Source organism: Sturnira hondurensis, unplaced genomic scaffold (assembly GCF_014824575.4).
Source record: "Sturnira hondurensis isolate 20B ecotype Veracruz unplaced genomic scaffold, ASM1482457v3 Scaffold0007406, whole genome shotgun sequence".
Classification (NCBI taxonomy): Eukaryota; Metazoa; Chordata; class Mammalia; order Chiroptera; family Phyllostomidae; genus Sturnira; species Sturnira hondurensis.
This window is the reverse complement of record NW_028080037.1, coordinates 448,244-474,148: the sequence shown is the minus strand read 5'-3', so window position 1 is coordinate 474,148 and position 25,905 is coordinate 448,244. Positions and strand designations below refer to the sequence as shown.

Here is a 25,905-nt window from a genome sequence, read left to right as displayed (position 1 = left end):
TTCTCCCCTGACTGCTGTGCCACGCTCTCGTTGGGGCTCATGTGTTGGTGGCCCTGGGGCAGGCCGAGCTCACGTGTGATGTTGGATGGGCCTGGGGAAGGGACCACTGGCCAGCAGGCTCACTCTGTTCGGCCTGGTGCCTCTGCGGCTTGTTTAGGCAGGGTGGGGCAGACGAGTTGCTCCACCAGCAAGTGCTGGTCAGAGGTGGCGGCTGTCCTGACAGCCCTGGGGGGCCCGGGGGAGGCTTTGGCTGGGGCCATCCGAGGAGGGTGGTGGCGCCTGTGGGCTGTCTGGGTTGGCCGGCCTGGAGCGGGGCCTCAGGGCACTGGTGACACTTGCTCCCTCTGGGGCTGGGATCAGAGACCCAGGCAAGTGTGGTCCCTGGTCCCTGGTCCCAACTCTGTGCACAGTGGCTCTGGTGCCCTGGGGGGCCTGAGTCATATTATCCTCGTTCCTCTCCTTGGACTCTGGGCTGGGCTATGTCTGAAGGTGCCGTCGGGGAGGGCTAGCCCGAGCCCTGGTGTGCAGCCCTGGCCTCACCTCCCAGGAGCAGTACATGTGCACTTGGGGGTGTGCACGCATGTGTGCATATGCAAGTGTGGGATTTGTGGGTGTGCCTATGTGAGGGGCGTGAGTGCCTGTATGTGGGGTGGGCCCCCTGGCAGGAAGCCGAGGCTGGCCCCACAGCCCTGGAAATACCCCCCCACCCCCCGCCCCCGGCTCAGACCCTGTCCTGGTGAGCTGTCTCTCAGGCCCTGGCTCTGCTTCCTCCCTGGAACAACGCTTTGGGCGGGCTCTGCCGCCTGGGCCCGGCACAGGTGGTGAGCGCAGAGCCACACACACTGCCCTGTGGGCCCCAGACAAAGGATGGCCCCCTGTTATTGCGAGCAGTGGGGGAACTGCTCACCTGTTGGGGTGAGACCCACATCCAGGAAGGTGCAGGGGTGGGGCTGCCAGGTCTGGCCGATGCCCAGAGTCATGGAATTGGAAACCAGGCATCGGGGTCAAGGTCGGGGCAGATGTGCAGTGTCTGTAGCAGGTGAGGTGTTGGCTGACCTCATCCTCTCAGTAGCTCCTGCAGCGGGAGTTGTGCTGTTCTCATTGTGTAGATGAGGACACTGAGGCATGGATATGAGCTCCCTTTCTGTCTACATGGCTGACAAGTGGAAAGGCAGGACAGGAACCAGGCTTGGGGCATAGTCTGAGCTACACCTGGGCCTGGGCTCGGAGGCTGTGAGGGCCCAGAGCAGGGGGGCAATGCCCACCCCCCCAGCATCAGGCTGTGGGCGGCTGGCCTTCCTGGCCTTGCAGATGACGTATCAGCTGCAGACTTGACCCCACGGGTGCAGAGTGACCAGCCTGGCCAGGGCTGCCCCTCCCCACAGCTCCCGGCAGCCCTGGGCCTGCTCCCAGACCAGGACTCTGCACGGGGTGTCGTGGGGGTGCAAGGCGGCCCTCCTCTGGGCTGCTTAGTTCTGTGGTTTCTTTCTGTCTGTCCCCTACCCGGGACAGCCCTGTTGACCCCCTGCACATGGCAGCTGAGCAGCTGCTGTGCAGGTCCTTGGACGCAGGGGAGCGGGGACATGTGGCCTGGATGTTGGGGGCTGAGCTGCGGGCCCAGTGTTCGGGCGAGAGGCTGGGAGGGGCAGGGACTGACTTCACAACCTGTTGGGAAAGCAATGGGACTGTTCCATCCCAGGCGAGTGTGTCAGAGGGCGGCCTAGGTGGTCAGCACAGGCTCACAGTGAGGGTCCCTGGGGAGGAGTGGGGAGCCAGCAGGAGACTGACCCGAAGGGACCAGGCCGACATGAGGCAGGATCCAGAAGTTTCCGGGGCAGCTGGGGTGTCAGCAAGTCCTCTGGGGCAGTGTGACAGCCACATGCCGGTGGGGGAGGAAGGGGCCTCTTGGGCAGGACATCTTACCTGGGGGTCAGCACACCCCAGGCCTCTTTTGGGGGGTGGGCAGGAGGTGGGAGTGTGGCCAGGTGTGGGCACCAGCAGTCCTGTCCCTGAAGTGCAGTTGAAGGGCCACCGCACAGCATCCCCACGCCAGGGCACAGATGTCAGCACATGGTGGGGGGGCCTTCCTGGTCCTGGGCTGGGAGTTGGGCCAGGCAGAGGGGATCCCCCACCCCATCTTGGCTTCTGGCACATGGGGCCAGGAGGGACTTCTGATTTTAGCTCTCTCAGTTCCGTGTCTGGGAGCCCTCAGCCCCAGGCAAGCAGTCCTTCTGAGGGGTGGGTGTGCCCTCTTGGAGAGACCCCCAGGGAGGGGGTCACTGTAGGGTGCTCCGTGCCCCCTGGGCAGCTCTCAGAAGGTGGGCCAGGGCTAGGGCGGTGCAGTTGGGGAAGTTTGAGCCCAGCCTCGCAGGCTAGGGTAGTGGGCCTCAGGGGTGTCAGCGTGGAGGGGACTGTGGTCACACTGTCCTCTCTACTTGCACAGGGCCGGCACTGTCACCCTCGGCTGCAGCCTGGGGCTGGCATCCCCCCCCTTCCCCTGGCCCTGCCTCTCCCATTTGCTGGAGCTCCTGCCCTGGGGCCTCGCCTGCCGCTGTAGCCAGGACACAGTGGGACTGGGTCGGACCAGACATCCCAGGCACTGCTGCCTCAGGCCTGCTGAGCTCTCATTGTTTCTGGTTCACAAAAAAAGGTGATGAATTTGGACAGGTGCATCCTCTTGACCACAGTGGGGCTGGACGTGTCTGGAGAGGTGGGGCCTGAGGCCCTTCGGCGCAGGGGTGTGTCTGGGCGGTTTCTTTTTCACAGGTGCTTGTTAGAAAGTGGACCCCTGCCCAGCCACGAGTCCCGAGGGTTGGACACATCCAGACACACAGCCAGTCGTCTGCTCACCCCCTGACAGACACTCAGGGCTGCCCTGGGCTGGCAGCTGAGGCTTGGTACTCGCTCTAGAAGCACAGGGGTCCCGCTCTTTTCTTGGAATGAGCGGCTTCCTGTAAAAAGGGGCCTGCCCCGCGGGGACTCGGGAATGTGTGTGTATGTTGAGGGTCAGGTCCAGACAAGACGCAGAGAGGACTCAAGGCTTTGTCAGCACTGGGCACTCCGGGCAGCGCCTCCCACCTGCCTGGAGCCCCTCCCGCCTCAGGGCCTCTGTTGTGCACTCTGCCCTGGCTCCTGCCCAGCAGCTCAGAAGGGCTGTTTCCCTCTGCTTCCCCGCGAGGGGTACTCTCTCGTACACGTGGGCATCGTGAAAACTTGCCCGATGGGTCCGCTCCCTTCCGGGCCGGTCCCCAGTGCCAGGAGCTGAGTGGGCGCACAGCCAGTGCTCACTTACAGCTTTTTTTTTAATTTTTAATTTTTTAATATATATATTTTATTGATTATACCGTTACAATTGTTCTTTTTTTTTTTTTTTTAAGATTTTACTTATTTATCTTTAGAGAGGAAGGGAAGGAGAAAAGGAGAGAAATATCAATGTATGGTTGCCTCTCGTGAGTCCCCCGCTGGGAACTGCAACCCAGGCATGTACCCTGACTGGGAATTGAACAGCGATCATGGTGGTTCTCAGGCCCGCGCTCAATCCACTGAGCCACACCAGCCAGGCCCATCACAGTGTTCTATTCCCCCCCTTCATTCCCCTCCACCCGGCACACCCCTTCCCCCACCATTCCCCCCCTTTAGTTTATGACCACATGTCTCAAGTTCTTTAGATTCTATATTTCCCCCACTATTCTTGCCCTCCCCCCTATCTATTTTCTACCTACCATCTATGCTATTTTCTGTACCTTCTCCCCTCTTCTCCTGCTCCCACTCCCCTGTTGCTAACCCTCCATGTGTTCTTCATTTCTATGGTTCCACTCCTGATCTAGCTGTCCTCCTGGTTTGCTTTTGTTTTAGGTGTGGTTGTTAGTAACTGTGAGTTTGCTGTCCTTTCACTGTTCATATTTTTCATCTTCTTTTTCTTAGATAAGTCCTTTTAGCATTTCATATAATAAGGGCTTGGTGATAATGAACTCCTTGAACTTGACCTTATCTGAGAAGCACTATATCTGTCCTTCCATTCTAAATGAAAACTTTGCTAGATTAAAGCAATCTTGGATGTAGATCTTTGGATTTCATGACTTGGAATACTTCTTTCCAGCCCCTTCTTGCCTGTGAGGTCTCTTTTGAGAAATCAGCTGACAGTCTGATGGGCACTCCTTTGTAGGTGACTGTCCCCTTATCTCTTGCTGCTTCTAGGATTCTCTCCTTCATTTTCATCTTGGCTAATGTAATTACGATGTGCCTTGGTGTGTTCCTTCTTGGGTCCACCTTCTTTGGGACTCTCTGAGCTTCCTGGATTTCTTGGAAGTCTATTTCCTTCCCCAGGAGAACTGGGGAAGTTCTCCTTTATTATTTGTTCAAATAAGTATTCCACTCGTGGCTGTTTCTTTTTCCCTTCTGGTACCCCTATAATTCGGATGTTGGAATGTTTAAAGATGTCCTGGAGGTTCCTAAGCCTCTCCTCATTTTTTTGAATTCTTGTTTCTTCATTCTTTTCTGGTTGGATGTTTTGTTCTTCCTTCTGGCCCACTCCATTGATTTGAGTCCCAGTTTCCTTTCCATCGCTATTGGTTTCCTGAACATCTCCCTTCATTTCAGTTAGTTTAGCCTTCATATATTCCTCTAATTTGTGACTGTAATCAACCAGTTCTGTGAGCATCCTGATGACCAGTGTCTTGAACTGTGCATCTGAGAGGCTGGCTATTTCTTGGTCGCTTAGAGTTATTGGCTCTGGGGCTTTGAGTTCTTCTTGAGCCATCTTTTGGGCTGTTCGTGCCTGTTACGTAGCAGGATCGGAGCCCTAGGTGTTCACCAGAGCAGGGCAACTCAGTCGCTGGGTTGTGACGCTGTACGTGGGGGCGGGGTCAGGGAGGAGCAATGGCGGTCCCATCTGCCGCCTCCTGCCGCCTCAGGTGCCACCGTCACCGGGGCCCGCGTGTTCCATCCCACTGCATGCGAATGTGCGACCTCGGTCAGCCCTCTACCACTGGGTTCGCCCACTGGGGCCTGCGTGGTCCGTCTCACTGTGGCGAATGTGTAACTGCGGTCAGTCTGCCCCGCATCCCGACTGGGTCCGAGCTGCCTGTGCCCCTGGGTTGGGGGATCCTTCCTGCCTGACCCTGCTCCGCTGCTGCCTCCGCCCCTCTTACCGGTCCAGGTTGAAGGGTTCGTTGTTGTCGGACCTCCGTATAGTTCAATTTTCTGTTCTTTGGCTGTGTCTTTGTTTACTAAGCCTTTGTTGTATTCAAACTTGGTTGTGGGAGAAGGCACGGTGTTTCCACCTACGCCTCCATCTTGGCGGAAGTCTCACTTCCAGTTTGATGCTGCAGGCGGGGAGCCCGCGGGGCCAGGGCGCAGGGAGAGAGGCCTCTCAGGGTGGAGACGGGCTGTGCCCCGTGTGCAGGTACCTGTGGGTGTCCTGGGGCCGAGCGTGGGGATGATGTGCTGCGCGTGCAAGACGTTGAGCTCCTCCTGCTGCTTCTGTTGGAGCTGGTGGGGTTGTGCACAGGGCCATGTGGTGTAGGCCGACCAGGTCACCTGTGAGGACCGGATTCCAGGCTGGGGAGTGAGCTTCCTCCTGGGGAGGTTCCCAGCCTTGCCAATGGGTCAGGCTGAGTGCCCACCTGGGCCCTCACAGGGACTGACCCTCAGACTTCCTGTCTAGCTGGCCCCCCTTCTCTGGTGGGCATGTGGAGGGAGCAGGGAGCAGGATGAGCCATTGAGACCTGGGTCCATGTGGCCGTGAGTTGTGCCTCTCCTTGGGCTCCTGGGGAAACCCTGGGAGTGCAGTGTCCGCCCTGAGAGGGGCAGGGTTTCTGGGCCTCACATGCAGGGCCAGGGAGGGGGTCGGTCACCCTACAGTTGTGCACGGTTGCTCCTGGGCTGGGGTCACAGGGTGGTGGGCAGTTGTGGGGGTCCTCTGCCTGGAAGATTAGTCTGGGCAGCCTTGTGGCCCCTCTGAGAGCAGATGGAGGGGCATGGGGGGGCATCCTGAGGCAGCTGCTGGAGCTGGGTCAGAGGACCTAAGTCGGCAAGCACAGCACATTTCTGTCCTCGCTTCCAAGCCAGAGACCCCAACAGATGAGGACGTCAGCCCTTCCTCCTACCAGGTGGGCTGAGACCTCTGAGACCCCAGCCAGGTGCCCATCTGAGGGCAGAAGGTAGCTTTGGGAGAGGCTGCTGCTGGCTACACTGACCCGGTCCCCGAAACCCTCAGGACACACTTCCTGTGGGGGTGTGAGGGTGTCACCTGGGACACTTCCTGGGAGGGTGTCACTTGGATGTGACGCAGCAGCCGAACCGTGGGAGGATGTGCTGTCACCGTCCTTCAGGTCTTTCTCTTCTGCAGCCCAGGAGTGGGCTCCTCCCCACCCCCCAGCCCCCGGCCCCATGGACCCAAGCAGGAGACTGGTGGGTGGTGCTGCCGTGCCACCTCCAGCAGTCCGAGGCTCCATGGGGCTCTGAGCGTGGTGCGGGGGAGGGAGGCAGCCAGGACCAGCTCTGTGCACGGTGGCGTGAGGGAGGCTTTAGTGTGGTCCGCATCGGCACACGTGTACCTATTAAACTCCCACTGTGTGTCAGTTCCTGCCCTGGGCACCGGGTGCCGCTGTAAGCAAGGCAAACACAGGTTCCTGCTCGGGGAAGGGGCCTGGGATCCTCGAAGACAGGCATACCTGGCTGAGACGGGGCACTTTCTCTGCCAGGCTTCTGTGTCGGCAGGGTGCCAGGCTTCGTGGCACTGGGTGGGGAAACCCACACAGGTAGCTCAGGGTCAGGGACTGTCCCTGACTGCCTGTGGCTAGCTGTGCAGGGACAGCCCCCTCCCAGGAACCCAAGGGGCACCCCTAGGAAGGGCCAGGCCTCAGCAAGGTCAGCCTCAGCACCTGCTTCCTGCTGAGTTTGGGTGGGGCTCCGTGTAGGCCGAGGGGCTCCTTGAGGAAAGCTTGCACCTCCTGCCACCAACTTTGTTCAGCATCACTGTCCCGAGCCCCAGTCCTGCCCACACCCACCTGGCCCCTTTGCCCATCACCTCTCCCTTCCCCCTCCCATATGGCCCTCCCATGGGGCTCCTGCCTGGGTGTGACCTGCCAGTAGGTGGTGCTGCATGTCTGAGACTCAGGCGTGTCACTGGTGGGACAGCGTGTGCAGCTGTGTGTCACTGTCCACTCACCGGCTCTGTCCTGCTGCCTCCACAGAAGGACATGGCCCTGAAGCCACACGAGCGGAAGGAGAAGTGGGAACGCCGCCTCACCAAGAAGCCCCGAGAGTCAGAAACCTGTCCGTCTGCAGAGCCGAGTGAGAACGGCCGGCCCCTGGAGGCAGGCAGCCCTGAGCAGGCCCTGGAGCCCCCCTGCGAGCAGGGGAGGAAGGCCCCGCTGCAGCCCTCCCAGCAGGTGAGCGCTGGGCACCCCCAGCCACGGGCTGTGCCCCTCCCCCCTGCACCTTGGCACACCAACACCTGGACACCACCCGTCGACACCTGGGCCTGCTGGGCAACGCATCCCATCATTGTCGGGCCAGGGGTGTGGGGAACATGTGGCCTGGGGCTGGCAGCGCCCACTGTGAGCCCGGGTCCTGGGCAGAGGCAGGAGACCTGCTTGGGTGGGTCACAGCCAGAGCGAGGCCGAAGCAGGCCAGGGACCCAGGAGTGGGGCGGGCTGTGCTCAGCAGGCCCCCAGGCACCCCACCACAGGCTGGCCCCGCCTCCCGTTGCGTCCGTCAGGCTCCGCCAACCCCGGGCGCCCAGTGTGGCTGCCGCTCCCAGGAGCAGGCTCGTCGCTGGGGCTCTTTCTGCTGGACTGAAGCACAGTGTGGGGTCGGGGTGTGGGCTGGTGGGAGGGGCCGTCCTCGCAGGCGCCCGGGCCCTGCTGGTCCGGCCAGGGCGTCCTCCCAGAGCCAAGGGCAGGCAGGGGTCTGTCCGGGCGCGGCGGGCTCCGCACAGCGGCTGCTCTTCCCTTCGGGGCTCGCTGGTTTGCGCCTTCTCTCAGGGAGGGTCCCCTCCGCGTCTTACGTTCCCCTCCCGCCCACCGGGGGCTGGGCTGCCGGTGCGGGGCAGCATGTCTGGGCCGGGCTGGACGGGGGGCCTGCAGGCACACTGGCCCGGGTGGACACGTGCTCTCTCTTCCATGCAGGTGTGCTCCCCTGAAGGGGGGCCTCTCCCAGCCAACCCCTGGGACCAGACCGGCCCGGCCCAGCGCCCGCAGCAGCTCCAGCCCAGCCAGCCCCAGGGGTCACTCCCAGCCCCGTGTCAGCGCTGCCAGCCCAGCCGGGCGGTCCCGGACCCCGGGCAGCCCTGCCAGCCCCAGCAGCCACTCCCGGGTCAGCACAGCACGCCCCAGCGGTCTCTTCTGGGCCCAGGTCAGCCCTGCCGGCCCCGGCGGTCACTTCTGGGCCCGGGTCAGCCCTGTCGGCCCCAGCGGCTGCTTCCAGTCCCAGATCAGCACAGCCGGCCCCAACGGTCACTCCTGGCTCAGCCCTACAGGCCACAGTGGGCGCTCCTAGGTCCCAGGCAGCACTGCCGTCCCCTGCGCTCTCTCCCGGCCCCCTGCCACCTCTGTCGTCCCCTACGCTCCCTGCTGGCCCTCTGGCACCACTGCTGGCCCACGTGGTCCTGTGTGGCCCCGTGTCTGCACAGCCAGCCCAGCAGGGTATCCTCCGGAGAGCGGTGTGGGCCCCTGCAGTCCCTGCCCGCCCACTGCCCCCGCTGCCAACCCCCTCAGTCCCTCCTCACGCTGCGTCCCCGCCGCCAGCCCTGCAGCTCCCTCTCAGGCCAGTGCTGCTGCCCCTGGCAGGCACTCCCGGCCCCGTGCCAGGCCCGAAGGTCCCTCCTGGGTCAGCCTAGTAACCCCCAGCGGTCCCTGCTGGGCCTCCGTCAGCCCCAGCAATTAGTTGAGGCCCCTGAGAAGAATGCCCCCCCCAAACCTTCACTGCTGAGCTCCACACAGCCACGCCACAAGAAGCAGCCACTCATGGGACCCGAACAGCCTCACCCACCCAAGCGGCCACTCCTGGGCCCAGAACAGAACTGCCGACGAAAGCGGCCCCTCCTGCACCCCAAACAGCCTTGCCAGCCCCAGTCACTTCTGGGCCCGAGCCCGCCCTGCAAGCCCCAGCCTTTGATCCCCATCCCCAAGCGCCCCTCGCTGCTGGGACAGCCAGCCCCGCCCCGCCGGCCGCTCCTGGGGCCCCTGAGCCAGCCTCGGCGGCGGTCCCTCCTGGACCTGGTTCAGGGCCGCCAGCCCCAGCCCTCACTCCCCGGCCTGGGCCGTCCCTGCTGGCCCCTGAGGTCACGGCGGACTCGATCCTCCACCCCCTCGGTGGCCCGCCAGGCCCCCTATGTGAGCCCAGGAGCCTGATGCCTGCCATCCAGACCACCCGCCTGTGGCTGCACGGGGCGGGGCTGGCCTGGCCGTCTCACCCTGTGGCCTGAGCTGTGTGGCCACCTGATTGGTCTTCTCCAGGCGGGCCAGGCTGTGTGCGCTCGGGAACCAAGGCTCTGCAGAGGCGGGAGCCCCAGCTGGGCCGCCGTCAGGAAGAGAGGAGAGGACCCCGTGCCTCCGGCCTCCCGCCTCCCACCACCCGTGACCCGCTCCCCATGCCCTCTGCTTTGTGATGTACACACCCCGAGGGGAGGGGCTGCTGGGGGCCCCCTCTGTGTTTCTGTGCCTCTGAAGTGCCACGTGTCCTTGTACGTTGGCATCTGCACGCTGGCCTCAGGTGTGCAAGTGGATGTGTGCGTGGGTGTGGTGTGTGAGCTGCGTGTGAGCTGCAGACCGCCGTGGGCCCCTCCTCCTCTGGTCATTGTATGTTCTTCACCCCCAGGCAGAACCAGGGCCCGGCAGGAGCTGGGTCTCGGGCCCTGTCAGCCTTCCCTCCACCTCCAGGGTCCGGTGGCCACGGGGAGGGGCACTCAGGACTCCTGTGGTCAAGCAGAAGCTCCTAGTAGCAAGGAGTATTTTTCCCAGGACCCCCCTCCACCCTGTAGCCAAGCATTGGAGTCTGTCAGGCCCTGCCGCCCAGCTCTGCACCCAGAGTCTGCAGGGCCCAGGGCCTCTGCAGCCTTCCCACCGTTGGCCTCACCATGCCCTGGATGTCCCCTGTTGGGGCAGACCTCACACTACAGACTCCCCCAGCCCCTGCCTCAGCATAGAACAGGCCTGCACCCAGAGCCCTGGGCAGGAGGCGAGAGCTCAGCTCGGACTTGCCGCATTGTGGGGCCACAGCCCCTTTTGGAGTAGCTTTGCCACCTGGGCCACCCTGGCCAGGCTCCTGTTGGGCCCCTGCGCACCAGTGTGTCCTGGCTATGCTTGCCATCCAGAGCCGACCCTGCCCACGGGGGCCCCGTTCTCCCTCGCTCCTGAAGACCTGGCCCTGTGGCTGTCGGACCCACCGGGTGGCGTCCACCCTGCCACCCGACACCCTGGGCCTCCCCCAGGGCTTCCCAGGGATGCGGGGCCTATTTTTCTGATTAAAGAGAATAAAAAGTGCCATGCCATTATTTTTACAACTGTATCAGTGTTTGTGATTTCACAGACAGGTGTGCATGTGGTGATTCTCTCTGACCAGTGACAGTGCACCTGGGCTTGCCTCCTTTGTGCCCCCCACCGAGCAGTGAGGGGCAGCTGCATGCTCTGGGCTTGGGGTCTCGGCTCGCCCTCACTGCCCTCGGGACCAGGCTTCTGCCCTGGCCCTCGTGCTGCTGCCCTGGGAGGGGACTCGGCTGTGGGGGTCCTGCCCTGAACCCGCCCGGCCTGTGGGGCAGCGTGAGGATCTCCATGTTGGGTCCCAGCACACACAAGTGTCTAGGTGCCACCCAAGAACAGGCATGGGTGCTGCGGCCCTGCCTTTGTTTTTTAAAAAAGGTTTTGTTTTTAGAGGGGGAGGGAGGGAGACACATGTCAGTGTGAGAGACACTGACTCTCGCCTCTCACGTGTCCCCCAGTCAGGGGCCTGGCCTGAAACCCAGGTGTGCTCCCTGACTGGCATTTGAACTGGCGACCTTTTGGTTTGCAGGATGACTCGACACTGCCCTGGGTGCGTTGGCCAAGGCTCCCCAGTGCCACTTACTAGGGGTTAGGGTGAGGAGGGGCAGACAGAGCCCTGGGGGCCCATAGCCGGGGCCTCGGCCACCTGCTTTGTCTGCTTCCCAGTTCCCCTCTGTGAGCCTGGGGTGGGTGAGTCCTGGGCCTCCCCTGCCCCCTGTGCGATTGCCGGCTGAGCAAGAGGCTGCTCCCCCTGAGAGCAGAAGGGCTGCCCCCGTGACCAAACTGCCTGAGGCTCTCCGTGCTGGGGCCCCGAGGGCAGTGACCAGGGGCAGGTGCCTGCTTGCTGTGAGGAGACCGCAGGAGTCAGCCCTGGGGTGCCGTGCTGCTCGCGTTGCCAGAGGACAGCACAGGTTCTGTGCGGCTGTAGCTGCAGTCAGGGTCTGCTGTGGGCTTGGTGGTTTGGATGTGCTGGAGGCTAAATCTAAGTCTAGGAGCTACCTCGTCGGCTGAAGGACACAGCCGTGTGGCCCTGGTGGCAGAGGTTTGGGCCTGGCAGCTGCTCTGGTCTGTGACCTATGTGGCCCCCGGCTGTGAGGACGGAAGGAGCCTCTGAGGGACGCCTTGGAGGTCTGGGGCCGGTCCCTGCTGCCCCAGGGGCCCCTTGGATAGAGATCGGGCCCGGGGGGCTCTGCCGGGCGTCTGCTCCAGGCCCTGCCCAGGCCCCTGCCTTCACCTCCCTGCAGGTCGGGCAGGCAAGGGCCCTGCCCAGCCCGGGACAGACGAGGGTGGCAGCAGTGGCTGTGGTGGTTGTCTCGAGGGACCCAGGACGGTGCCCCTGGAGCCGTGTCCCGTGCAGGTGCTCCCTGAAGGCCCCTGGGGTCCGTCTGCTGGTGGGGGGCACGGGCACGGGTGGCCCCTGGCAGGTCGGCAGCTCCTAGTCCTCAAGGCGAGTCTGTGCGCCACACCTGGTGCCGCCCGCACCGCCCACGCCAGGCTGGTAGAATCCCTGGGAGCAGCTCGTCTGCCTCCTGCGCATGGGGCTGCACCTGGGGCCCTGGCCTCCAGTGCCTGCCCGGTCCCTCCTGACAGGTCCTGCCCTTCCATGTGGTAAACACTTGGGTAAGATGAGCCCCTCGACGGCTCGCTGAGGAGTTTGCCATGTGCGCCACCATCGCCAGGCACAGTTCCCGGCCCTGAGTGGGTATCCTGAGCAAAGCAGGTGCCCTGGCCAGCAGGGCCCCTGTTTAAGCAGCAGATACAACGTGGTTTAGTTGCTCGGTGTGGGAAGAGGCCAGGACACCAGCTGGACCCCTCCCTGGATGGGGAGACGTGGTCACCCACAGGCACCCTAACAGGTCCCCACAGCCAGGCAGTTGTGAAGAAGACAGCTGGCCACCACCCTCTCCTGGGGGCATTGGCAAGAAGTGTGTCCCAGGCCTGCAGGACGGGGGGTGGGGGCTGAGGCCAGGGCTCTGCTCAGCAGCCAGCTCCGAGGCTCTGACCTGCAGGCGGAGCAGGGAGCCCTGTGTGGAGTCTGGGGCTCGTCAGCCACGCAGCTGTGGGCACTCCAGGGCTGTGTAAAACTGAAAAAGGGTGTTTCGTCCGACTCTTCTTTTTCAAAGATTTTATTTATTTATTTATGTACTTATTTATTTAGATTTCATTTGTTTATTTTTAGAGAGAAGGAAGGGAGGGAGAGAAACATCCCTGTTTGGTTGGGTCTCACACGCCCCCGACTAGGGACCTGGCCGGGAGTCCAACTGGCCACCCTTTGGTTCACAGCCTGCGCTCCGTCACTGAGCCGCATCAGCTGGGCTGAGAGACTCACCTCGGTGCTGTGTTGTAACTCCTCAGGTTGAGAATGGTGGCTGTACACATGTGAACACGGGCGCTCACCGGTGGGATGTGGTGCTTTGTTTCATGTCTGGTCTCGGAGGGGCGGGAGGGTCATGGCCCTTCTTGGTCTTGAGGGACCTGCGTCTGTAGCGACACTGACCTGGAGCCTGGTGCCGGCCTGCCCTGTCCGGCTGCCAGCCCTCCGTGGCTCCTGTGCCTGTCCCCAGGAGGGGCTCCAGACCGCCGCTCAGGGACTCGCCCGAGGCAAACGGGAGGGGCTGAGGCTGACCTCTAACCCAGGCAGCTCGGGTCCAGAATCTGTGGCTGTGGCCTTGACCCTTCCATCCAGGGAAATAGCGCCGTGGCAACTGCTGGCCTCTCAGCCTCTCAGCCTCCTGACTCCCTGCCTGTGTGCCACGAGTCTCCTCTGAGGAGCCCATTTGTTCTGGGGGGTGGTCGGCCCATTTCCCACCTGCGCCCCTCCAGGCCTGTAGCCCCAGCTGGGTTGTGAGGCTGAGACAGAGAGTTTGGGGAGCTCTGGAAGCGCGTGTGTTGGCCATCTGTGCCCGTTCAGCTCGTCTGCCATGTTTGGGATGTCATCGCTCAGGAGGCGGATGCCAGATGGGCTGGCAGGACCTTCCAGAAGGTTCCCACCCGTCCCCCAGCAGGTGCACATCCGGCTGGGATCCAGCCGAGCTGTGGACTGGCTGTGTGGCCTTGGGGGCCGCCGCCCTGCAGGGTGTTCGGGGTTAGAGAGTTGGTTCAAGTCACGTCTCTGAGCTGTGCTGGAAACCATGGATCAGGTCAAAATCTGGCCTCTACCAATTCGAACGGTTCCTGTCCCCAGCTCCTCCTGTCCCCCTGCTGTACCCTGCCTACCGTCCTCACCATGGGCTCTGAAGGGCCTGCCCACCATGAGCCCCGACCGTGGGCTTAGCCCCTCGTGTCCGTCTCCCGTCCTGTGCTCTGGGGGTGGTAGTGACTCTGCACACGGGCTCAGGTCCCCTCATGGGGCGGCTGTCCTGGCAGGGCCTCCATCCACAGTGCTTGGACACTTGGTGCGTCTGATCTCCCTGGCGCCTGGGGCCTGCAGTTGTGGGGAGCAGCAGGCTCGGTTGTGGGATGCTTGGGGGAGGCTGCCCACGGTCCCGAGCTCCCTCCCTGTGTGGCCTGGACAGGGAGCACAGCGTGGGCCCTGGCGTGGGGGCACCCGCCCGGCCTGCCCTGCGGGCCAGCTGCCACTGCAAATGGGACAGGCCGCAGTCCCAGCCGACGAGAATCTCAGCTGCCTGGGGGACTTGAGTTGACAGCAGGCCTCCTGGGGAGGGGTAGGGCCCCTTTGGGCCAGGGGGTCAGTGAGGCCTGAGTGACCGGAGGCCACCTGACCGGCATCCCTGGGGAGGGGGTGGGTGCCTGGTGCGTGCGAGGGTGTGGGGTGGGACCCTGGGGCTGGTCGAAGTGTGGGTGTCTCTGCCTGGGGACCACTGCGGAGTTTCAAGCAGCACAGTGGTTGAGCTGATGCATTGTTTTTGAAAACTCATGCTGGGTGAGGGCTTGGCTGGGGGCTGTGGGGGGGCTGTGTGGGAGAGAGGTGCTGGGTGCTTGGACCAGGTCATTGGGCCTTTGGGCAGATGGGCACAGCAGTGAAGCAGGCCGGTGGCCTGGCCGAAATGCCACAGAGAGGATGGAGCCCAGAAGGCCCGCTCTGGCGGCACACAGCCCTGGGGCCTCTGGTCCCCTCTGGGGGAGGAACTGCTGCCCCCAGCCCCATGTCTGCTCATCCATCTGTCCACCTGTCCACCTGTCCACCTGTCCAAATCCCAGAGGAAACTGGAGTAATGGAGGGGTGGCCAGCCTCAGAGGGCAGTAGCTTGCTCCCTGACATGGTGCTGGCCACGGGGACACGTGGGCATCCCTGCACATGGCCGTAGCTTGCTCCCTGACATGGTGCTGGCCACGGGGACACGTGGGCATCCCTGCACATGGCCTGGGCCCTCCTCTTGGTGCCAGACCCTGCCAGAGGGTGTGAGGGCAGCCCCGCCCACCAGGCACCGGCAGCCTAACGCAGGAGACAGAGGAACTTCACTCCGGGCCCTGGGAGCTGGAAGGGCCTTTGGTCCAGCCTGGTGGGTGCAGGAGTGGAGGGCACCTGGGAGTAACTTCTGGAAGGAGCTGGTCACACATGTGCACCTCTGTGCGCCCCCGATCCCCGCTTCCCGGGGCCCATCCCTCGCTGGTCTGCAGGAGTCTGCGGGTGGCCTCAGCCAGGGCTCCCTTCTCAAGACTCCCAGGCCACCTGCCTGCCCCCCCGCCCCCCCCCCGTCATCCTGGAGGCCTTACGCCCCACCCCCTCCTGGCATGTGCACTTCCAGCTGCCCCAACCCTTTCTGTGCCTGAGGGTGAGACTTTGCTGGACGTTCCCCAGGGCTGAGGAGAGTGAGGGGTATAGGCAGCTCCTGGCATGGCCCCATTTTCCTGATGCCCCAGCCTGGGGGCTCCCTGGGGCACCTCTGAGCTCTGCCCTTGTCAGCAGGGCCCCTGAACTGGCCGCCATCTGCCCCGACCTGTGCTAGGGCTCTGGGGAGAGGCACGGAGGGCCTCACTGTTCCTGCCCCCACACTCAGGACCCCAGGTGACCGACGTCCCTCACCCCGTGGGTCTGGTGGCAGTGCTGCAGCCACTCTTGTGAGTCTGAGGGAGGGCGGTCCTCTGTCCGCCTTCCGGGGCACCTTCTGGCGACGTGCCACCTGGCAGGAGCCCAGGGCCACTGCTGGGAATTTCGAGAACCTCTTGTGACACTGTCAGTGGCTGCAACCAGCTGGGCTGCGTTTGCACCACAGCAAACCCAGGTGCCAGGTGTGGTCAGGGCTCTCCTCTCCAGCCAGCCCCCCACCCCACGGCCCGCCTCCCCACTCTCGAACCCAGAACCAGTCCTCCCTTGCTGGTCCTTCCTTAGCACCTGAGCCATCTGCTGGCCACAGGTGGTCTCTTTGCAGGCATTTTGCTCACTGCCCGGGATGGAGAGGCCCACGGGCACTCAGTGAGCACTGGGCGGGCAGGTGGGCAGGCAGATGGACCTAAGTCTGGGCACCCTCTGGCCGTGGACTTGCAGGCACCTGGATGCTGATTTGTCTCTCGCTCTTTCTGGGGACTGAGGCGTGGCAGGCCGGGCCCCTGGCGTAGCTGGCCAGCGTGGCTCCCGAGCAGCTCGGAAGCAGGCAGGGCCCCAGGACAGCCAGACTGTTTGGGCTCTGGCCTGGAGACAGGAATCAGGGCCCTGCCACCCCTGCACTCTTGGGGTTGGGGCCGCCTGGAGGCTTTGCCACCCCAGGGCCCAGGCTGTGGGCGGAAGCTGCTCTGTCTTGTGCTTTACAGTTTGCTAGTTACACAGTGCAGGGCCTGTAGCTTTGGGGGACTGCAAACCCATCTCGGGGCCTAGGGAGACCCTGGGGAGCAGGGGCTCTGAGGGGCTTCTGGCGGAGCTTGCTGCTGGGCCTGCACGAGGAGCTCCACCACCAGGGGCTCCCAGGACTCGAGAATGGCATTCTGGAGCACCTCCGGTGCCCCTGCGGGCCCTCGCTGAACGCCCTTGGGCATACCCCTGCCGGCCCTGTGGGGCAGGGGCTACAGGGTGCTGGGCTGGCCGGGAACCACAGCCCCGGTCTCTCCCCAGGAGGCGTCAGACCGACAGAGGGAGCCCCAGCGTAGCGTCTACCCAGACCTCACTATGGGGCAGGGGTCATGGGGGTCCCTTGGGGGGGGGTGGAGCCTGGACGCCAGAGGGTGAGGGCTGGGCTGGGCGTGCGCCTTCCTGCAGCTTTGCGAGGTTCGGCCTCCTTTCCAAGTAAAAAGGGAAGAACTGGCATCACCTGGGTCCACGGCGCCCTCTTTGTCAGCCCCTCCTGTGGCGCGGCACCCAGTATCTGCTGGGGCTTCCGTGTGAGGAGCAAAGAGCTGCTCAGTGGGGGACAGCAGGTGATTAGACTGAGGCGCAGGGGGCCCTCGGTCCCCTGGGGTCCCGTGGCCGTCCATATCCTGGCCTGTGGTTGGAGACAGGGCCGAGGGGGTGCTGCTGCCGGCCTCCCTGGCGTGGTGCAGGGGGCGGGGCCGCCCCTGGGGACCCCTGACGTCGCCCACAGGGTGGAAGAGGGGCCCAGAGTGGCTGCAGATCCCTGTCCTTGGACCCCACGGAGGCTGGGTGCTCTCTGGTGAGTCTCCTTCCTCCGAGCAGCGCCCCCGCCTTGCGCCTGCCCTGGGTTCAGCCCCTTCGGGTGGGGCTGGGCACCTCACCTGGGCCGGGCCCTCGCCCAGGTGCATGTGGGGGACTCAGTCTTTGTGCTGAGCCGCCTGTCCTGTCCCCAGATGAAGGCCACTGTGTCCAGAGGGGCTGACTGCAACAGTGAGGACGACAGCGTCCTTGAAGCCACCAGCTCCCGGCGGAGCACCTCCCGGGACCAGCTCAGTGACGTGAGTACCCCTGGCACATGGAGTCCAGGGCCAGCCTTCCGCAGACACTGCCAGGTGCTATTAAACAGCTTCTCACTAATCGGGACTCCCCGTTGGTGGGGATTTAGAGGAGGAGCGAGGTTCGAACTTGGAAGGGGCAGGAGCCCTTGGAGGCTGCGCTGGGGATGGGGTGAGGCCTCCGCCCGACTGGGCGGGCGCGGGCTGGTGGCAGGGTTGGGCCGGAGGCCGGCGCCAGGTGAGTGGGCCTGCGCCGTGCAGCAGGTACCCTCTGGGCCTGGGACTGCAGGTGGAGAGTGCAAGCAGGGTCCTCCACCCCCTCCTCTTGCCCCCGGGACAGTGGGCAGTGGGCAAACTGGGTGCAGAGGTTTCCGGAGTCTAGGGACGCACCTTCAGTGTCACAAAGATGGGTCGTTGAGCTCAGGTCCCTGGAGGTGGCCTGGGTCCCAGTGTGGGGTCAACCCAGGATTTGGCCATTGGTGGGGGAACTTGGTGGCCCTCACCATGGGGGTCCGCGACCCAGAGCTTGGACAAAGGGGATGGGTGGGCGAAGGCAGGGGTGGAGTGGAGGAGGGGCCCCTGGATGGGGCCTTATGTGCTTGACACCCCCCCCTCCCCCCCCCTGCTGCAGGAGAGCCCCACAGAGACCTGGCCGTCCTCATTATCATTTAAATAGAGGGGGTGGGGGAGGGGCGAAGGCCACCGGAGGCCTAATTGCCCAGCTCAGTCTTGTTGCCACAAGATGGGAAAATAGGCCGATAATTGTCTGGGGCTGCGGGGTGCCCTACNTCTTGCCCCCGGGACAGTGGGCAGTGGGCAAACTGGGTGCAGAGGTTTCCGGAGTCTAGGGACGCACCTTCAGTGTCACAAAGATGGGTCGTTGAGCTCAGGTCCCTGGAGGTGGCCTGGGTCCCAGTGTGGGGTCAACCCAGGATTTGGCCATTGGTGGGGGAACTTGGTGGCCCTCACCATGGGGGTCCGCGACCCAGAGCTTGGACAAAGGGGATGGGTGGGCGAAGGCAGGGGTGGAGTGGAGGAGGGGCCCCTGGATGGGGCCTTATGTGCTTGACACCCCCCTCCCCCCCCCTGCTGAAGGAGAGCCCCACAGAGACCTGGCCGTCCTCATTATCATTTAAATAGAGGGGGTGGGGGAGGGGCGAAGGCCACCCGAGGCCTAATTGCCCAGCTCAGTCTTGTTGCCATAAGATGGGAAAATAGGCCGATAATTGTCTGGGGCTGCGGGGTGCCCTACTTCCAGCTGCCCTGATTGTCAGCCCCAGACGAACACAGGGGATTTTGAGCACGGCAGGGTACCCCAGGCTGGGTGGCCAGGTGAGCTCTGCTCTGGGGAGACCCCCAGGAGCTGACTGAGGGCCTTGCAGGAGTCTGCCGGGGTCCCTGTGCAAAAGGGCACGGCCCGTACCCTGCCCCAGGACCTCAGTTCCGTCCTGTCTGCTCCATCTTGCAACCCCCCTCCCCAGCCTATGCCTTGAGGATCAGTGTGGTGACCGTCATCAGCCCTCTCCCTGGGAGGTGGTGGGTGGTGCCACCTCCTGACTGCTTCCTCCTGCCGGATCCGAACCGCCCCGCTGAGGCAGAGGGAGGCTGTCCTGCCCACAGGCACCCAGGGGCCTCCCAGGGCCTCTGGGCCTCGGCCCCTGACAGTTGAGGCCCAGAGTTTCCCTGACCGGCTCCTCCTCCAGAAAGCCTTCCCCGAGGCGCCCCCTACCTGGGACCCCGGGAGGGTGGTGGGTGGCAAGGAGCAGGCTGGCCAGGAGCAGGCTGGCCGGGGTACAGGGGCTTGGTCCCCCAAGGCTCAGTGCCCTGGGAGGGTTAGCCATGTGTGGGCGGAACCCTGTTCGAAACACAGGCGCTGCTAGGGGGCTGGGACCTGGCTGAGGGCCGAGCGCACCCCTGAGGGAGGTAGGGGCTTTATGGGCCTCTGTGTCGAGGGGAAGGCTGGTCCGAACGTGGGGCCTCGGTCAGCCGAAGCCGTCGGGTTGAGAAGCTGGGCCGGGTCCTCCCTGTGGCCTCAGTCCAGACCCCCACTCCCGTAGCTCCCACCAAGGGTCCGGGAGGGCTCTGCGTCCTGTCTGTGCCCAGGGACTGCGGAGCCCGGCCGCGGAGGCTGGGCCGGACCTCAGGGCGTGGGGCCTTCGGGCCACAGCTCTCTGACAGACGGCTCTCTTCCTTCCTGCAGAGCTCGGCGCAAGCGGTCTCAGGCAGAGGCTACTCCGTAAGTGCCCCCCACCCGCCCGCCCGTGCGCCCGGTCCGTCCAGAGCCCCTCAGAGTGGCCCTGGCTGGAAGCAGCTGGCCAGGAGAGGGGGATGCCCAAGGCTGGGGATGGGGCCGAAGTGGGTGGACGTTCAGAGGGAGTGGGGTCCTGTCCAGTAGCACTTGGACTTGGGGGGTCCTGGAAGTGGAACAGCCGCCCCTCGCCGTCCTGTCCCCACCCCCTCGCTTGGCTTGCCAGCGAGGCCTGGACATGGGTGTGAAGCCTGCAGTGCTGAGCCGCCCTCTGCCCCAGCTCATCCCCGGGGAGCAGCCCTGCCTCCCCGGGGACTTTATTTCGGAGAAACATTGATGGCGCCGTAAACCCGGGGCTCCCTGGGGGGGTCTGGGGTCTGGGCTCCGCCCACCTCCCCGAAGCCCCTGGGTTACTATGAGTTCCCGAGCTGCGTGGTCTGGTGGGCTCTCTAAATCACTGTGGCCTTTTATGGCATGTGAAGCCCGCCCACTGGTTCTCCGGTGGCCCTCCCCCCCCGCCCAGGGTGCCTAGGCTTAGGGGCTGCAGTCTCTGGGCGGTGGCCCCCTGCTGCCCTGCTTGTCCATCCTCACGGTCATGGTTGGTGGTCAGTCCCCTCCTGGGTTGACTGTTGGTCAAGCAGCGCTGGTCAGACCCAGGCTCTGGCAAGAACAGGGCAGGCAGACATGCTGCGTGATGCAGGCTGGAAAGGGGAGAGCCAGGACAATGCGGGGGGACAGGATGCCGCCAATTGGCAGGGCGAGGGGCCTGCATGGGTCCCTGAGGGCCGTGGAGGGGCTGAGCCCAGGGACACCCATTCGGAGCCTCCTGTCACGTCTGAGACCCTACAGCGCCTCAGCCAAGTCACCGTGTGACATCTATAGTCCCCTCCCAAACGCTGCTTCCCAGAGAAGAACTGTAATTAATGTGCCAGCTGCTTGCAGCTTCCAACCCCCCACGGCCACGGCTCAGAATGGCAGGTGGTGACCGGGGAGTAAGGGGGGCTCCCAGCCAGGTCCGCAGAGCACACGAGGTCCCGGGGGGCTGGTGTGTCTGGTGTGACCATCCTGCTGGTCTCCTGCAGGATGGGGACAGCCTGGCCTGTGAGCCCTCTTGCCTGGGTGGCCCAGGGGTGCAGGCAGGAGCCTCAGAAGTGAAGCCAGGGGAGGCCAAGCTCCCCAAGGGCGGGAGGAGCCCCTGGCCCAGGTGCCCTTGCTCAGTGGAAGGTGGGTCAGCACGCCTGCTCAGGCCAGGGCCCCTCAGTGTTGGCATGTCTGTCACATGCGCGTCTCCGTGGGCCCCTCGTGAGGTCCTGGGCACCTGCCCCTGGGGGGTTTCACTTCTCTCTGGCCGTCTGTGTGTGTTTGGGCCTCCCACGCATGCTCACCAGCGCCTGTGTGTCTGGCTGCGGCAGATGTGTGTGTGCCTGCAAGCGACTGGGTGTGTGTGTGCCGTCTAGGGGCTGTGTGGCGCACCTGTGTGTATGTGACGGTCACTCTGCAGGTGTGCCTCGTGCGTCTGTGAGACCCGTGGCCACGTGGCATCCTGTGTCTCTGGCCACCTGTGCGTGTCGGCGGTTGGGGCCTCAGGCCGGTGCCAGCGGTCCTGTCCTCACAGCGCCCTGCCCTGCGTGACGCTGGGCAGCTCTGACTGGACCGGTTTATAAACAGCGCTTAAAGGGGCCAGCCTGCGGGGACTCAAGCCAGCCAGCCCCCAGTCACTGCTCATGCTCAGCAGCTGCTGCCCCAGGAGCTCGATGCCGCTCCCCAGCGCGCCCTCCTGGGTTCAGCGGTGCCACGAAGTCAGTCAGGAAGTAGTTTGCTTGCTGTGTCTGCCTGTAGCCAAGGACACGGTGGCCCAGCCAGTGGCTCTGCGGATGCAGGCGGAGGCCTGGGGGCTTCCTGTACACCGACCGAGCAACGGGGTCTGACTCTTCTGAGGCCCCGGGGGCAGGGCAGTGGCCCTGCTTGGGGTGTGGTGATGGGCCGGCTAGGCAGGTCTCACCCAGTGCCTTTCTCTTCCCACCTCCACAGCCACACTCCACACTCCACAGTGGACACTGTCACCAGTATCGACCCCACAACCTCCAGAAGGTGCCACAGAGGCACCGCCACCAGGGGGAACTTCCACTGGGGGCCCTGCCCCCGGCCGAGGCCCGGTGGAGCAGACGGCCCCCCCAGTGTCCCAGCACCGCCCTCCTCAGACCCCTCGTCCCTTCAGGAGGAGCCTGGCCCTCCAGTGCCCTGCACCCCGTGGTGCCCGTCTGCCCCACAGCCGCGCCACTCCGCCCGTCTTCTCAGGCTCCCCTTCCCAGGTGCAGGTCTGGCCATCAGCCGCACGTCAGGGGTGTGACATGAAGGTCGTTCCTTACTCCCTCCTCCATCCAGCACTTCCTGGGTGCCTGCCCCTGTTGCAGCTGCTGGGACGGAGCCAAACGGCCCACGGCCCGGCCTGGAGTGGGGTGGGGGCTCCTGGCCTGAAGGAGGAGATGGTGAATGGGGCCCAGAAGGGCGAGGCAGCAGAAGGCTCCCAGGGTCCGGACTCTGGGCTGGGCGGGCTCCCCCAGGCGTGGGCTTGGCAGGTGGCGGGGCCGGGTGGAGCCCACTATGGGCCCCAGCAGAGCCGAGGTGAGGTTCAGGCTTGTGGTGGGGGGCCTCAGTCCCCCGACTTGGTCCTTGTGTGGGCTGCTGGGGCCCCTCACAGCAGTGGCGGCAGGTTCCAGGGCCCGGGGGGCAGGATGAAGCACCTTATGCCCCGCAGCTGTCAGAGGCACGTGCTGTGGGCCCCGCCTGCTGGGCGGTGTTGGAACTGTGTGGGCAGGACACGGGCCTGGGGAGCTGTGGGGGAGCGGGCTAGGGTGCCCCACAGTGGGTGGACACCTTCCCTCTGTGAGGGACTGGCGGGCAGGCGCCCCCACTCCCACGGCAGGCGCTGCCCCGCACTCGGCCCAGCACTGGGCCCCGCAGCTGCTGGATGGCAGGGCCTCCCTAGCACTCCCGGGGGAGGGGGGGGCCTGGCCGCACCGTGGGGGCTCATCTTTACGAGGCGGGTTTATGGCTTTCATTACCTTGCTCCTTGCACCACTTCCGAGAGACCACGATTCGTACAAAAGCAATAAAAACCTGCCGGTCTCTCCCTGGAGCGGGAGGAGCTGCATCCCCCCGCCCCCGACACTTCTCAGCGCGGGGCAGGCCTGAGCTGGCCGCTGGGCAGGGAGCGCATGTCCGGCTGCCTGAGTGTGGCGTGGGTGCACCTGCACGTGTGCGGCTGGCGCCCGCCTGGCAGCCCCTCTGGGCGTGTGCGTGGGGTTGGGCGTCCCCGCCTCCGTGCAGTGATAGCCCTGGCCTGTGCCTGGCTGCCCTCCTGTCCGGCGGCCTGCCCGTCAGGCCCCAGGTGCATCCGGGGCCCCCACTCACCCCGCCCTCCCCGTGTCCCCTGCCCTCGTCGTCCGGCACCTCTCCTGGGTGGCCGGGGTCCATGAGGGTCAGCGCCGGGGGTCGGCCCCAGCCTTTTCGGAGCCTTGGACATGTCTGTGGTTAAACCCTCAGGGATGCTGACCCTGATGTGGAGGTCATTAGGGGGTCCCTCCACTGTGGCCCTGGGCCAGTGGCTGTGGCACCAGGGGGTGAGGGTGGCCTTGGGGGCCTCTGTCTGGAGCATCCCAAGGGCGCTGCTGCTGGCGGCTCCCTGGCACCTGGGCAGCTGGCTCGTCCTGAAGGAGGCCTGGGTGGGGCATCGCTGTGCACCCCCCGACAGAGCAGAGGTGGAGCAGAGGACAGACTGACCACCTGCACGGTGCCCGAGTAGAGACCAGTGAGCTCGGGAGAGGGGGTGCCCGGGAGACGCAGCACAACAGGTCTCAGGGTCGCTGTCCTGGGCGGGAGGGATGGGGAGGCCAGCAGCAGGTGCCTCTGGACTGTGATGCTGCAGGGGCACCTGTGCCAGTGGTCGGGGTGAGGTCCCTGGAGGAGCCAGAGGGTGTGACAAGCTGAGATGAGTGGGGTGGAATGGGTGCGTCAGGGGCTGAGAGGAGGGAGGAAAGGGCCAGCAGCCTGAACACCTGGCCGAGCTGGGCTCTGCCGGGTGGGCCTTTGCCGGAGCTCGCGGCGCTGCCCGCAGGGGGCTGGCGGGGGCAGAGCTCCGCGGGCCTGGGGTGGAGCGTGTCCTGGCAGGAGGGCTTCTGCCAGTGAGAAAGGCCGCGTCTCGTGGCCTCTTACAACCGTCTCTTAACAGCCCCCTCCTATTTAACTTCGAACTGGGAACAGGCCTGTGAAGGAGGGGCCCGGTGTTGGGCCAGCTGTGGATTTGGGCCCCGTCCCTTTGCAGGGACGGCCAGGTGGAGCCACCCACACACCCGCCCTGGCAGTGCCTCGCACAGGCCTCTCCTCCAGCCACTCACCGCAGGTGCTGCCCGTCAGGGGCTTCTGCCTCTCGCTGCCTCTTGCTGCCTCACAGGCTCAGCTCAGGGCAGGTCTGCACCCCCGCGTCTTCTGCAGGTAGTGGGACGGCTCAGAGGGGCACCCAGAGGCCAAGGCAGCTGTGGGTCTGGCGTGTGGCCCCTGGGAGGGCCGGCTTCTCCTGCTGCCCCTGCAGCGATGTGGGTCCGACACTGCTGGGGGGGCCCTGGTCTGTCCCTGGAGGCCGCACAGATGCCGGGACACACTGCTGAGTCCCCTCGAGGTCTTGGTGTACCCAATGGGAGCCCCAGCGGGAGGGCAGAGCAGACCAGGGAGCGCCGGTGGGCTGCTGGGAGCCGAGATTCAATTATGTGGGACAGGCTGGGCTGCTGGGACTCACGGGCAGGAATTCCTGTTAACAGTGTTCTGTTAAGACTTTTTGTGTTGATAAATAATTCATGAGGCAGTTAGCACTTTGAGTCTGACAACAGGAGAATATTTTAATACAGTCGACTCCGCAAAAGGTCAGCCTGTGCAGCAGGGCCGGGGGCCATGTTTTATTCATTCTGTGACACAGGCTCATTAATTATTCAGGCCCCGAGAGGGCTACGTGGGAAGAGCCACTGATGAGAACCAGAGACACGGGTTTGCTGTCAGACCAGCCCTCAGGAAGGCCTGGCCCTGACGGTGCAGGTGGGCCGGGTGGGGAAGCGGGGCCCCGAGGTACGGCCTGCGCTGATGGCTGGCTGCCGCCCTGACCCCAAGGTAGAAGTTGAGGAAAACCCAGACATGCCCTCTGGTGGGGCCGTGGAGGGAGGGGCAGGTGGGCTCAGGAGAGGGGCACAGGGGGTCAAGCAGTAATACACGGGTGAGCCCTGCGCACTCACGTGTGTCCCTGCAGTCAGTGGCCCTGGGAGCAGCGATGGGGCACGCTGCAGGGCTGGGGGTGGAGGACGCAGGGTGGCCCTTCCAGGGACAGTGGATGTGCCCGAGAGCGGGGTGGGCTGCACCAGCACCTGAGGGACTGTGGGGTCCTGGTGAGGTGGTCCCCCCTCCTGCACCTGAGACAGGCAGGGGGCTGCACGTGTGACACTGCACGCATCCCTGCTGGGTGGGTCTCACTTGCTGTCCACGCTGGAGGCATCTGCCCCCCTGCTGGCTGTTAGGCTGCATGCAGTAACTTACTCATTAATTGGGTAATTAGGGCCTTGTTTTGCTTTAAAGCGTAAACACTCCTGGAAAGTGAATTAGCCAAGCACACATGAGCAGCTCTCAGGGCTGACCACCCCAGACTCGCCTGATCAATTAGGTGCAGCAGTGACCCCCGTGCAGGGGGGGCCCCCGACCTTCGGCCACAGTACTGGGGCCTCCGTGTGGTGTCTGACCACCCTGCCTCAGTTTCCCATTCTCGCGTCAGCTGGTCAGTCTGTGATGGGTTTCCCGATGGCAGGACCTCAGGGGTCCCTGCTCCTGCTGTCCTCGCAGCGCCAGGGCTGCCATCAGCGGAGCCCAGACCCAGAATGAAACTGGCCTGTCCACACGCCCCCTCCCGCCCCCTCCCGGCTGTTCCTGGCCTGCCACCCACTAAGTTGCAGGGTTGGCTCTGTCCTGTACCCCAATGGGGCCTTTGCAGCGGAAAAGGGAGGTGAGCACCTTATCGGGGGAGGGGGCTCCCCAGCCAGTGGTGAGTACCCTGCCCCACCCCCACGCCCCTTGAGCAGCAGAGCTGGGTGAGCGAGAGGCCGCGCGCCAGGACCCCCGCTGTCAGTGCAGCCTGCGCTTCCAGCCATGCGCTTGGGGCCCCCGAGTGCACAGGCCCCGTGTATGCACATGGGACACCAGCCAGGACACCGTGGGGTGGCACACCCACTGGGCAGGGTGCCCAGGTGGGAGAGGCCTCGGCACAGCCTGGGACACGCAGGCACACTCAGGCCGGCGAGCTCTGCCTGCGTGGAGGACTCCTGCCGCCTAGAGCTC

At 64.4% G+C, this 25,905-nt stretch overlaps 1 protein-coding gene across 8 annotated transcripts in view; it reads left to right on the top strand.

Moving 5' to 3' along the window:
* The window catches only part of FBRSL1 (fibrosin like 1), a 49,821-nt gene that overhangs the window by 5,672 nt on the left and 18,244 nt on the right, over nucleotides 1–25,905 (top strand). For 6 of the 8 annotated variants that reach the window (XM_037051831.1, XM_037051832.1, XM_037051830.1 and 3 more), the window contains exons 2-4: nucleotides 7,197–7,394; nucleotides 17,184–17,288; nucleotides 19,486–19,521. In XM_037051831.1, the coding sequence (XP_036907726.1) occupies nucleotides 7,197–7,394; nucleotides 17,184–17,288; nucleotides 19,486–19,521 (339 nt within the window). Of the gene's footprint in view, nucleotides 1–7,196; nucleotides 7,395–8,132; nucleotides 10,513–17,183; nucleotides 17,289–19,485; nucleotides 19,522–25,905 lie in introns of those variants that run through there. The other 2 variants (XM_037051835.1, XM_037051834.1) reach the window with 2 other exon arrangements.